Here is a 14,718-nt window from a genome sequence, read left to right as displayed (position 1 = left end):
TTTTGGACACTGCTACAGATTTTGCCCTAAAATCACGTATGTCATCAAAATGCATCTGTCCCATCTAGCGCCACCATCAGACGATTTTTGAAAAACACATTTTTGGACACTGCTCCTACAGATTTTGGCCTAAAATCACGCAAAGCATACACAGTATCTATACAGTCATGTCATCAACATGGATCTGTCCCATTTCCCATATTCCCTCCTGATTGGCTACCATTGCCTTCCAAAGTTTGTGTAGGCGACCTGACGGTCGCTTATCTCCCGATTTAGGGAGTCTTACTGGTGAATAGATTGTACTGTACACTATTAGTACTGTACATGCATTTATTATTAAGTTATTAGCATCTATATTACAATATGCATTCTATATGCACTGCATTGCTTCTCCTGCACTGGATTGATGCCAATGAAATAATTGTGTTATATATTCTTGAACAAGTTCTTCACAAAACTAAAATCCATCAATCCAATCAACTAGATTCTGTACATCCTGTGTGTGCTTCTTGCCTGGAGAGGTAAATCATGAGTTATTGCTACTGTAGCAGCAATTTGCTTCATCTACCCCATAAACATATTACATTTTGAGAGTAGAGGCCAAACAACCATACTACCCTCCTCATCCAAGCTGTTCACAATGCCTTCTACTACTGTATCACCTGAGCTCTAGTCAAGAGTATTCCCCTGGAGAAGTAAACTGTTACCAAAGGGAAACAGAAAGTGTCATTAAATGAGACATCCTTCTTTGAATCATCACCTTCACTGCATTTGTTGCTGCAGCATTATATAAGTCATGGACAGCAACGCTCTCCCTCACAGAGGCGCAGAGTTTTGTCCACGCTGAACCCATTTCGAGCGCGTCCCGTGTCCCTTTTGCTATTACTCGTAGGACAAAGTATGGCTAAAAGAAAAACGGTTGCCTGAGTTCATGCTAACTTCTTGCAGTAGCAGCTAACGTTAGCTTAGCTAACGTTGCTAGCAGGTTGCTAGCAGTAGCTAGGCTTCACATAATTCTAGAGAGGACATGTTACACACACAGAATACAGTAATAGCATTGTTTAAACCAACTCTACCTCAATGGTGTAAGTTTGTAACTAACTGCATTTGCTTAAGTTCTGTGCTTTTTTTTTGTACTTTACTTGAGTATTTCCAACTTCCAATACTTTTCAATTAGTTACAAAACATACAGGCACTTCAGCCATTTTCATGATGTGCATTTCGGCCATTTTGAAAATAGCCAATCTACAGGCTGTAGGAGTGTGAAGGCTGTGAACTTTTTTTGTTTTTGTTTTTTTCCTCGTCCTACGGCTCCGCCCTACGACACAACGCTCAAGCCAATCAGCGGAGCCGTGACGTTGCAACGCGCCCGGTCTCTCGGCCAATCATCTGCTGGGGGCAGCACACTAAATTTACATACTGGGAGGTACTAATAATCGCCGTTGACCGTGCTACAACTTCATTCTTAACTGAATATAGACCGAGTTATTCTTTCAAAGATGGCTAAGATTCCTGAACGCTCTGCTGACGGCAAGGAGGCTCCTTCTTGCTCCAACATGAGGAAGAGGAGGTGGAGGAGGAAGAAGGGATTGGGAGGTCGCAGGGAGGTCGTTCCTACCTGCAACTCTCTGTCCATCACCATCTCCAACTCCGCTGACTCCTGCAGCTCCCAGAGCCAGAGGAAGAAGAGGAGGCGTAGAGGGAGAGGCAGCCGGGAGAGATCCAACCGTCAGAGAACTCAGATGCATGACATAACCAAGCTTCTGCTCAGTCTGTCACTGCAGTGATCCACTAAACGGCCCTTTTAAGGGCCCCCAATTGTTCCTTTAAAAGAGTAAAACTACACTAGCGCATTCAGCCGGCCGGGTAGGCGGCAGTCAGGACTGACGGCGTGGACGCCACAGAGCGCCCGCCGCGCAGAGCCCTCAGCCCTGTCTGGGTCATTGTAGACTAGGAGTGAGAGGCTGATTGCGCACTGTTTAAGCAACTCATACAATAAACCTATAAACGACCAGGCCAGCTCCAAATACACACGACTGCAGTGCACTAGCAGGGGGAGTCGTGATCTTAACACTGCTGTTGAGCAACCTGATAAATACATACAACCTACTGGCTACTGTAGTAAACAATAACAAATATGTCCAGTAAACCTTTGCTGGAACATAAGGTGAAATATACCGTTGTTGTCTAATTTACTCGTGTACCCGTTTAAATTATTGGTTGTATCAGCAGTTTTCTTGCAATGAAAATAAAAATAACTGATAGTCTGAAAGAATATAGTAACAACAAATCAACATTACGTCCAAGATAGCCGGCTTGACAGTGGTCCCCCAGCCAGGGGAACAAGTAGGGTCACTTGTTCCCCTCCTTACCACTATACATCAAATCTCTACATCTACAACATATGAGGATGGACAATGTCAGCTTATAGGTAACTTAATAACACGGTTCTACCGTGTTTAAGTTCAGGGTCAATAATTAAGAATTTTACCAGACCATACAACAGATGTATTGCATGGTTTGCAATATCAGGAACAATCAAAAACATGACATAATCTGTGTCTAGTATGACCTATACAGTCAAAAGGTTCTTTCACACCAGGCAGGCGTCACATTAGACAAGACAGACATCAAAAACGTGGTGGTGAACAGATTCATACATCATTCTGCACCCCACCATCTCTCTGCACACCAAGACGTATTTAAAACATTACCTCTGAGGCGATGATTGTTTCTTTCTCCCAATAAAATGTCCCTCCGGTTTGCGAGCCTCCGGTTTTAAAGCTCCACTCCGCGCGCGTCGCGACCATTCCGAGCCGGAGGAGGCTAAGCTAACAAGGCTATAAGCTAGCAGAAGAACTGCTCGACTAAATGGCTACTCCTGCTACAAACCCGAGGCCATTTATGATCCAATCGTGGTTCCAGAGTTGTTATGAATACGAGGCAATGCAGTAGCCTAGTAAAAGACCACATAATCACATATAAATCACACCATGTAGCCTACTACGCTCTACTCTGACTGGAAAAGAAAGGATAACACAACGCCTAATGAACTTCCAGTATCACGTTCCTCCTCTTCCGGGTCAGCAAGCCGAAAATAGCAGATCTACAAGCTCACCGCGCATCCTGCTACTGCTAGTTTCGTCGCTACACTGCCATAAATGAAGCTTCAGTCACAGAACACCGTTTTCCAACCTTTTAATTTAAATTATTCACGGTCTTTAATAGTGGTAGAACATTACAAAATGCAAGTTAAAAACATGACCCACCCATCCCTGCATATCTCAGTCGCACACAGTTGTGCAGTGTACTTTACCTGAGTATTTCCAATTTACTTCTACTCTTCTACATCTCAGAGGCAAATATTGTGGCCTATACTTTTACTCCACTACAATTATTTGAAAACTTTTGTATAGTTACTTTGTAGATTTTATTGTTAAAAAAAACTACAGTTGCTATTTTCAAAATATTTTTTATACATTTTGAACTTGTGAAATGGGAAACTATTTTGAGGTATTTGTACTTTACCTGAGTATTTCCAATTTACTTCTACTCTTCTACATCTCAGAGGCAAATATTGTGGCCTATACTTTTACTCCACTACAATTATTTGAAAACTTTTGTATAGTTACTTTGTAGATTTTATTGTTAAAAAAAACTACAGCTGCTATTTTCAAAATATTTTTTATACATTTTGAACTTGTGAAATGGGAAATTCTGCACAATGACAACTAAGAAGTTAAGACATTTTGCCCTATAAAATAAAGAAAATATGTCCCCACTATAATGGATTAGGCTACTGGTACTATTGACAATTTTACATGACTGATAATCAGAGTTCTAATTACATATTGAGCACTTCTGATTGCTTGTTATGCAGACAGCCCACATACTGTAGTCTACTGTACACACCATGCCCAGGTATGAAATACATATTGGCCAGTAAGCCCAGTAATTCATTTTTAACCAGTGTGGAGAACCAAAAGGATCGAGATTATTTAGGATTAGGTGTGTGTGCGCGTGCACGCGCAACCCATTTTACACCCAGTGCCTAATGTAATCCTTGGCGCTACACCATCTGCCACTTGGGGAGAGCAATGCTTTTTTGTGAGGGTACCTACCGGGGTACCTACCCTAGGAGACACAGGGACAAACTCCACACAGAAAGGCCCTTTTGCCAACCCCACCTAGGGTATGGGCACTGATGACATGGAGGAGAGGACACGGCCCCAGTGCCCACAACCCCCCCCCCCCCCCCCCCCCCCCAAAAAAAAAAACCTTCTTTTACTTATTGTATTTCTGCTGTAAGTGTGACTCTATATTCCGGTCTATAATCTTCATATCCTGTACATACCAGACAGACCTGTCAATCATCTTCACATCCTGACCTGTACATACCTGTAGCATACAGGCCTGTCAATGATCTTCAGTTTAAGGTCCTTACACAGCTGAAAATACTGAATTTCCCCCTCGGGAGAAAGTAGGTGACTATTATTATTACATTGGGGGCTATTTTGCTACGCGACGTCAATGCAAGCTTCCACTTTGGCAACAAATTTCATGAAGTGAAAATGCGGCTGTTATTTTGTCGCCCTGGTGTCGAATTTTGTGGACATTCGCTGGCGAACTGCTACAACTTTGAGCAAGGTGAGGGAGTTTTGAAGCAGAAGTAACCTATCCTCCAACCTTGTGTCACATTTTGTATTTTTAAATAGAAGGGGTTGCAACTTGCAATGTGTCTGATTTGCAGACAGTGGTCTACCGTAGGTTTTTTGCTTCTGATGCGTCATCTTCAAATGTGTGTGAAAGCTTTCTTAAGGGCAATATTGGGTGCACCCAAACACTTCTATTCTTTTTAGTTTTAATATTCAATACAACCATGATGAGATCATCAATTGAGGATGTAGACTTTCATATTAAAATCGCAAAAACAATAGAAAGCAGCAAACGAAACATTTTAATACTCTTTTACTTTTCTTTTCTCTAATTACAATCTAAACCCTTTAAGAGAATAAGTAATCCTCCCCAGACAAACATATTAAAGACAGATATTTTTAACCACATAACAATATTTAGTCTGTTTACATCTTTCCATGACAAACCTTTCTAAATGTTCCAAAGAAGTTTCAAAAGTTTTCCAAAAAAGAGAAAGTATTCGATCTACAAGCTGACAACGTGTTGCAATGCGCAACATTGTGAGAGTGTGTATCTGCTATTTCTTTGTTTTCTTTCCACATTAATGTACATGCTAGGTTGATATGGTTGTGGTTGTGACTATGTTTGGAAGGTTTACTGAGGGTAGGAAAGTGTCAGCCTTGGTTCCAGCACCAGCAGCAGAGATCCTCTGAAGATTCCAGGACTTGCTAGATGTCTTCATTGTCATCTGCAGAACAACACAATCAATCATTATAATGTGCCTCAGAAACCCTTTAAACTGTATTATACTCAATTGCTCCACAAAGGTCCCCCATGAGTCTATATTTAGAAGTGTTATATTTAAAAGTTAAAGTTTTAAAGGAAGGTATGGATTTACACTCCTTTAAGGCCTTCGATAGGGCGTTCCACATTTTAGCGGAATAACGAATTTGACCGCTTTTTTTGCCAAATCTGTGTTGGACGTGATCTGTGGAGCTGCCTCTGGTGTTTTAATTGTGAACATCCATGACGTTTTTGGAAGTATTAGCGGTAAGGTGAGCCCGAGATGGAAGGTTAATCAGAAGCCTAATTAGTTTGTTTTGGGCTGTTTGGAGCATTGTTTTTAGGGCCTTTGAGGCGTTGTGATACCATACGTGGACTCCATAGTTAATCTACAAGCTCACAATGCGCAGCATCGTGACACATTGGGAGCTCGTAGGTCGTGTATTTTCACTTTTTGTCGTATGCCCAAGTATAAGGCCTTAGTGGTTTACGGAAATGTTCCAGACCTTACTTTCTCTTTTTACAAATGTGTGTACAACCGTGTAGTGTGACAGGCTGTGTCTGTTCTGATCATATAAAGCTTTACTTCAGCCAGCTCCATCTTCCTCTCCCAGGTACGGAAGCTGCACTGCAGCTTGGTGTGTTTGTCCTTGACCTGGATGTACTGCAGGACCCCAGGAACGCTGTACTCTGCCAGCTGACTGCACAACCTCTGGTTCAGCCTCTCTGCTGTTGAAAGCTCCTGACCATGAGGGACAGCAGACATGAGGTTTCAATGTTCAAGGTTAAAGGTTTGAGGTGGTCTTTATGACTGGTGCAACTAAGTAGTTTATTTACTGTAATTAAGTACAATTTCTGGGTACTTTTACTTTACATTAGTATTTCATTTGATACATTTTCTAAAACTCTATACTTGTACTCCACTACATCTCAGAGGAGGATGTACTTTTATTTGACCGCTTTACTAGGTACTTACTTTGCGGGTTTAGATTATCAGTACTCGATCAAATTATTTAAACTTAAACTGCCATAGTTTTGCCATAACCAATATAGATTCACTCCCAGCCGCGGCAGCACAGGGGCTAACGGTTACCATGGTAACCAGTTAACATGTCTGTGAATGTGTTAATGGGGCCGCGGCACGGGGAGGAATCGTTAACACGTGTGGAAACGTGTATTTCTAAAGCGGCTTCTTTTTTCTAGTCGCTTCAATTGCTTCACTTTAGAAAAAAAACATGTCACGTCAGAATCAAGGTAAAACACCTGGAGAAAAGGGAGTCCCAAAACCAAACACCCAAAACATTTCCATGTCTCCGGACAACATCAATGCTGATTGGCTGTCAGGACGCGATGGGTGGAATTGGGGGGAAGCGAAGGTCGCTTCACTTGGATTATTCCAACTGGGGCAAAGATACCGAAGCGACCGTTCGTGCAGCCCCGTTCGGATGGTTCGCACCGCGAACAGGCGATTGTCTTGTCTTTGCATTCACTTTGTATGTAATCGCACTGCTCGAACTATCCAGGTTTATAAGCATAAAATAGCAGATGTACAAGCTTGCAACGCACACAATGTGACGCGCTGTGAACTTCTGTTATTATTTTAATATAAAGTAGGGCTTAGTAAATGATCAATAATTATGCAAGGGATAATCAATGGGAAGCAGGTCATTATTGAGAAATTAACAGTGACAGGGTGATTATAGGCACTGACATTGAGGTGATCTTCATCACCCTCACGCTTTGTAGTAGAAATCAACTATAACATAGTTAGAAAAATAACTTAAAAATAAACTTCATTGTGATGCATTGTGAGCTTGTAGATCTGCTATTTTTGGCCCAGCATAGAGGTCAACAAGTAAGGTATGTAGGGGTTTCAGTGTGTGTGTGTGTGTGTGTGTGTGTGTGTGTGTGTGTGTGTGTGTGTGTGTGTGTGTCAGACCTCTTGGACCTGGGCGGTCTCCGCCTCAATCTTCAACAGCAGATCATTCCTGTTGGCGATGTCATTACTCAGCTGCTGTGATTCACACGTTACGCTGTGCAGCTTCTTTTGCTTTCACACACACACGCCCGCCCACACACACACACACACACACACACACACACACACACACACACACACACACACACACACACACACACACACACACACACACACACACAGTTGAACAGAAACCTTGCATTTAGATATTTCATATATATTTACATAAATGAATGACAGTGTACACCTTTTCAGTGTACTACAGAGGGTAGGTGAGAAGAATTGGAAATGGGAAAAATATATTGTTGTTGGGCAGAGACCTTTTATCTCTGAAAAGCAACAGTTTTGAACATATGAGGTTTCCACCCGACAGAGACGACATGTTATGCTTAATAACAAAACATTGACAGACTGTGAACCTGCTGATGTGTAAAATGTTAAACCAAACTCTATAAAAAACCTGACCAGCACAACTGTTCATGAATAGAAACAATACCTTGTCTGTCCATATTTCATCTTTTCAATGTTTTTTCACAAATTATTACCCTAATTTAATACTAAAGCTGCTTGCACACTGCTGTGTTTTTTCATTGCATTTTAGAAATCCGAAATCTGCAAAAAACGTTTTTCAGGCCAAGGAGAGAGAGCAAGGCACCCAGTGGTGACAGTTACGAAAATCTGAAAAAAAATCAATCCTTGTCTGAAAATGAATACGAAACGGTGTGTGTAAACTTGATTGACATAACGTGAGGTTGATTTTTTTATTTACGTGATCCGAAATTCGCTCCGATATTCGGACTAAAAAATGCAGCAGTGTGCAAAGACCTTTAGTCCTATGACAAATATCCAGGTCTGCAAACCTGCAAAACTTGTGAGTTTGTAGATTGGCATTTTTTTTGCAAGTATAAGGTGGAGTTACCTTGTTGGAAGTGAGTTGTTGAGTGCTTCCAGACAGCAGTTTGAGTCGTAACAGTTCCTTGTTACTCTCATCAATCCTCCCCACGTGTTCACTGTTCCTGATCTTTTGGTGCTGGAATTCAGCCTGGATAGAAGTACAACACAAATTATACAGCTGCATTTATACTTTGCCTCACTTTAGCCTTAAACTCTATCAATCATTTAGCTCGGGACTCTTTGGGAACCCCCCTAAAGTATGTCCCTCTCTGTCGCGTGATTATAGATCCAACTGGGAAAGATGGATAACCACGCCCCGGACTCATTTTTGAAGCTTGTGATTGGCTGAACCGGACGTAGGGAGCGCTCCGTTGTAGTCACTTGGACCGCGCGAGGTGCACGGTACCCAATTATCGCTCTTCGCAGCCACTCGCGCCTACGGCGCTCGGGGGCGAAGAGCAGGACCAAGGTCCGCTGGCCTTCGCGCCGCTTGCAGTGTCGTGGACAATAACTGTGAAACCGAGCGCTCTATGCCGTTTCCATCCATCTTTCCCAGTTGGATCCATAATCACGCCTCTCTGTCCCCTTCATGTTGTGAGCCTTTGGACCTCGCTGTGATGTCACTTCCTGTCCGTACCTCGTTCAGGTCCTCTTCTGTCTCTCTCCTCTGGCGGAGCTGCACCTGCAGTTTTCTGCTCTGGGCTCTCAGTGCTTGGTTCTTCAGCTGAAGCTTCTCCACCTGGTTGTCCTGCGTTGTGTGTTTTGATCCATTAAAGATGTGTATTTACAAAATTGCATGTACATGAACATGAACACTATTTGTACAGTACATAACCGTCAAAAGAATAAAACACAAAATCATTGTAGTCCTTTGTGTGTGTCCTTTGTGTCTGCAAGTTGTTGCTTGTTTAATTACCTTGGATTATTGTTATTCACATTGCTATAACATGGCTTATTCGCACTGAAGTATAAATGTAGAACTATTTTCTGTTGCAATGTGACAGCCACATGGTAAAAAAAAGGTTTGGTATTCATGTATGAAACAAGAGCTTTTTGGCATGTCTCAACAAATCTAGCTAACAACTAACCTTGGCCTTCATCTTGTCTAAGAGGTAGCGGAGGACCTTCTCAGCTGCCATCATCGCCTCTTTGTTCTCCTTCAGAGGTTTGGCTGCATCGCGTTCAAACTCATACTTGTCCTTTCTGGTCTCTGTCAGACGGACCTGTGCCTCCTCTAGAATGGCCTGCAGGGGATGGAAGCAGTGTTGGACAAAGTACTATCAGTACTTGAGTCAAAGTATAGATACTCCTTGTCAAATATTACTCCTGGTCAAATATTACTCCACTACAAGTGAACGTTGCTCTGTTCAAATGTGTGCTCGAGTAAAGTACTGTAATACTTGCTTTAAAAAATAAAAATAAATGAAGTTAATTTCATTATGCATCCCGAGAAGCTTAGCCAATGAGTCAAGTGTGGGACATGGGTACAACATACTAACAAAGTCAGATGTTGTAGAAAATGAAATGTTGTAGAAGATGAAATGTAATGGTAATATACAGTATATAGCACTTTAAGACAATAGGACAGTGAATATTGCCATTCCCAGTGTCATCATTAATTTGACAAAAATAGTTAAGTATTCAAAAGTTCAAACAATGCATGTGAGCGTGTAGACCGTCTAGTTTCACTACATATGAAATAAGTAGTAAGTCAAGTATCCAAGTGGGCCTAGAATAGAGCCCTGGGGGACCCCAGTCACTTGGATTTAAGAGGTTAAAGGTATAGGGCAGGGGTATTCAACAACATTTAGAATTTCTAACATTTAAATACATCTGTTGTCTTTAAGTAATGCTGCGTTGTGTCACATGCCGAAAACAGCAGATATACAATACGATAGTTGATCGGCTGTTTTTGGCACACCACACTGTTGTACGATGAAGCATAGATGAGACTTAATGTGTGTGTGTGTGTGTGTGTGTGTGTGTGTGTGTGTGTGTGTGTGTGTGTGTGTGTGTGTGTGTGTGTGTGTGAGATCATGTATATATCTGTGCATTTGTGTGCATGCGTGCGTGTCATCACCCTATAATCCTCCAGGGTCCTCTCAGATCTGTGTTTGAGTGTCTCCAGGTCGGACCGTGTGTCCGCCAGCTCTCTTCGAACCACGCTGCATTTCTGTTCTATCGTCAACTGCTGCAGGCGATCTGGTGTGCTGGACCGAGTCCTCTGCTTTCTTCCACGATTCTGACACACACACACACACACACACACACACACACACACACACACACACACACACACACACACACACACACACACACACACACACACACACAGACAAGCTTTAATTAATTTACACCATACATTGGGATCCCAGAGTTAAACAGTGGCGGTCTGTGGCCTAATGGGGCGGCATAGCTCAGGGGTAGAGAAACCGTTATTAGAGCACGAAGGGTTCCCGAAAGGGTTCCCAGTTCGAATCCGGGCTCCCCCTGAGTTAATGTCGAAGGGTCCTTGGGCAAGACTCTGAACCCCACATTGCTCCCGGTGAGCAGGTTGGTGCCTTGCATGGTTTCCTCCGCCACCGGTGTATGAATGTGTGCGTGAATGGCTGAATGTAATGCACAATCTCTGTAAAGCGCTTTGGATAAAAGCACTATATAAATGCACCATTTACCATTTACCATTTAATGCATATCAGAATGGAAGTCCCCAAGGTATTTTGGGGGGTCCCCAGATGATTAGCTTAATGAGCAGCTTAATTGTTTTTCTTACTCAACAGTAAACAAACCAACATACAGACAGTATAAATGTATACAGGATATCTGCACATTACAAAAAGTTACAATTTAATGACTTTTACGAAATGTATAATAACAAATTGGCCAGATTGTCAAATGTTACATATAAACATTGTGGAAAATAGCCGATCTACAAGCTCACAACGCTTCGCAGTGCAAGTCATTGTGAGCTTGTAGTTCGGCTATTATTTTCACAATATCTATCTGTGGAACCGAGTCAAATCAAATGTAATGCCTCAACTCCTACAATTCCAAGTGCTTGTCAGGAGTCCCCACTTCAGATTATTTTGGGGGTCGCTGCCTGAAAGGTTTGGGAATCCTTGGTCTAGAGACTCTAGAGTCTAGAGGGTGGACATGCTACACAGCATGTGTTTGACAACATGAGATTGAGCCATTGTTGGCAAATATCTACGTATATATACATTACTCAAGTACAGTACTTCAGCACAATTTTTACTACCTTTTACGTACTTTACTTGAGTACCGGTATGTCCATCTTTCAATACTTTCTACTCCACTACATATCAGATTCAAATATTGTACTTTTTACTCCACTGAATTTATTTCGATCATTATCAATTACATTAACTAAATAAGCCCTGTGTATTAATCTATTAAAAAATAGCATATAGATCTGCGATTTATGCAAGATTTTGAAGAAGAAAAAAAGAATAGTAATCTTCTGCATAATGAGTAAGTTTACTTTTGACATTTTAAGTAGCCTACAGGTATATCTTGAAGCCAACACATTTCTCATGTAACTCAATGTGAATACAGAGCTTTTAAATGGAACTGAGAATTTTTACCTTGTGGGATTGCTACTTTCACTTAAAGGGGAAGACCACCCATTTTCAATATTGAACTATGTCATTAATATACCTTAGAGGAGTTGTGTGGAAATAGAAAAAAAAGTTCCCCTCTTCTGTGTTGCCTATAGAACTGGACGGGGTTTGTATTGTAAAGTACAACTTGATGACATCACACATTGTACTTTATATACAAACCCCAAAATCAATCCTCCAGTTCTAGGCAACACAGAAGGGGGGGAACTTTTTTTCTATTTCCACACAACTCCTCTAAGGTATATTAATGGCATAATTCAATATTGAAAATGGGTGGTCTTCCCCTTTAAGTAAGAAGTTTGAGGTAGACAACCAGTGGTGTGATATGGATTTTTGAAGTGGTGAACCTATAAATTCATGACGTCACGTCATGTGCATGCACACATGTGTGCACATGCCTGCCACTCTGTGCTATTGAAATACTGTATTCAACAACACACAACATTTTTAATGTGATTATATTTCTTATTATTTAGTTACATTGTTAATTTGTTGTTTTTATTTTAGTTTCAATTAATGTATTAATCTTCCAGTTACACTCTGCATGTACGTACCAGCTCCAGCTGAGAAACCCTCAGTCCTCCCAGGGTCTCAGCACCATCCTGGAGAAGCAGGTCTTTGGGATCCAGGCGACTGATGAAGCGCTCAAAAATGTCGTTCTCTGCCAAGATGAATGCATTGGAGCGCCTTGCAAGGGAGGGAAGGGAATACAACATGAGTGGGAAAGTGTCTATTATTTTAAACATTTTACTGTTTCAGCCCACTTTCAACTTGGTGATATTTGGAGGATGTCATTATAGGCGAATTGCAAATCCTCAAGATAAGCTAATCTTTTGTGTACCAATGACTACTACAATTGGAGGACAGCCCCAACCAGACTATATGAGTACCAACTCATAGCAGACCAGATATCCAGACCACTTGCCTTTAAACTGGTATTTGAACCTTTTACTTTCCCACTTTAAAACAGGTCTCCACTCATAGTAGTCCCAAAATGTTCACGTTTCCGCTCCCTCTTTCTCTCTAATATAACTGACTGAACCATATAGATGTATAACATTTCTGACAGAAAATGCACAACTTTTAAAGTTTAAGATAGTCTTCCATTGCAATGTAAAGCAGCTCTGTTTACACTTTTATTTATTCCCATGTTTGAGAGAGTGAGAGAGACACCACCATCCAGAGAGCAAGCCCTTAGTAGAGTATGGGGGTGGGGGAAATAGGTTAGTGTTATTTCTAAGTGCTTTTCTAAGTACCCAAAGTTGCTTTACATAAAGGAAAGGAAGGAACAATTCTAATAAGAATAAGAACAAATGAAAACAATAAAGACATATTGTGCTAGATTAAAATGTTAAGCATGGGTTGGGTTGGTTGGGGAGACATCCTAACTAGACCTCAACAGGGAAACGCTATGCTGTAGAGGTGGTGTTTGAAGGAAGTGAGAGTGTCTTTGAGGTTGGGTAGTGCATTCCAGAGGGAGGGGGAAGCAACAGAGAAAGCCCTCTCCCCCCAGGTACAGTACATGGCCTGGGGAACTCCAGGAGGTTGGCTTCACTGATCAGTGTTAAATATCTCTATAAGAATCATTACAGAGCATGGGCTTTTCAACCCTTTTCATGTCAAGGTCCATTATTTATTCTGCATTTCAGCCACGGACCATTTGACGAGATTTAAAGATATATATAAGGTAAAGGGTCCATTTGGTTACCAACTCTCCATCATTTAGCTGGGGAGTGGGGGCCTAGAGGAACTCCCCCAAGGACTACTGGTGGTCCCTCCCGGACCACGTCTGGTTGAAAACCAATGTTATAGAGTGCTTGTTCAGTAACAGCTGGTTGTAGGCCTATAACAAGTATCCAATCAGGGGAGAGAACTCATACACACACAGGATACAGATAAACAAGTGAAATTAAAAGCTCTGTCACCATTATTAGGCTATGATTACAATTTTGAGCCTGTAGATCTGCATTTTCAAAACATTTTTAGATGAAATTGGGACATTCTGCATAATGACTACTTGGTTAGGCTACTTTATTTTACATTACATTTTACGCCAATACCTTTGTACTTTACTCAAGTAGCCAAGCCTACTCAAGTAATAGAGTAATATTTTCTAAGAAAATCGAGTAGCCTAAATTTTTCCACCACTGTTCTCTCGGCTCTGTCCCGTCTACAGAGCCGAGGTTAGCCTTTCGAAAAGCCAACTTGGTGATCGGCTTTTGTTGTCCATTTAACTATTGTAGCCTATGGAGAGCTAATGATCTTACTTTAACTCTTCGACGCGTTCATAAAGACGTTTTTTCTCTTCTTGTGTGGCGTTTTGGACTCCTTCTCCCATCTCAGCAATGTCGTCCTCCATCATGGTTGGTTGCTAAGGTATACACTGATGGTTGCTACTGTAATGCTAAGGTACACCCCCTGGCCCCTGTCCTCTTGGTGAACTGCAGAGTGTGCAGTAGAGGCGTCATGAAGAGCGCACCATGGTGTCGTGCGGCTATCAGTGTTGGAAAAAGCACTAATTTTCTTAATACTAAGTAAAAGCAATGAATGTAAATACCGGTACTCTGTTACAACTATAGGCTAAGTCCGGAATTCAACATTTACTTGAGTAAAAGTAAAAACAAATAAAATAAAATAAAATAAAGATTGGTATAAAAAAAATACTTTAAGTACACAAACAAAATTAGGCTACGCTCATTGTGCAGAATTTCAACATTTCACAAGTTTTCAAAGTATCTATCAAACTCATTTTCAAATGTCCGAAAATATAGACTGAAGTGTGGGTAA

At 41.4% G+C, this 14,718-nt stretch overlaps 1 protein-coding gene across 1 annotated transcript; it reads right to left on the bottom strand.

Moving 5' to 3' along the window:
- Positions 1-1,854: 1,854 nt before the first annotated feature.
- Positions 1,855-14,293, bottom strand: cfap263 (cilia and flagella associated protein 263; the record flags this gene model as incomplete). The annotated part of the gene is made up of 9 exons (XM_080737092.1): positions 1,855-1,950; positions 5,294-5,383; positions 6,005-6,160; positions 7,358-7,432; positions 8,316-8,438; positions 8,928-9,038; positions 9,379-9,534; positions 12,486-12,618; positions 14,199-14,293. The coding sequence occupies 9 exons, from the start codon at positions 14,291-14,293 to the stop codon at positions 1,855-1,857; spliced, it is 1,035 nt and encodes a 344-aa protein (XP_080593218.1).
- Positions 14,294-14,718: the final 425 nt, after the last annotated feature.

This window comes from Nannobrachium achirus, assembly GCF_963921795.1.
Source record: "Nannobrachium achirus genome assembly, chromosome: 11".
In the NCBI taxonomy this organism is placed as follows: Eukaryota; Metazoa; Chordata; class Actinopteri; order Myctophiformes; family Myctophidae; genus Nannobrachium; species Nannobrachium achirus.
Note: the sequence above shows the minus strand (reverse complement) of the source record. Positions and strands in the feature narration are given on the sequence as shown.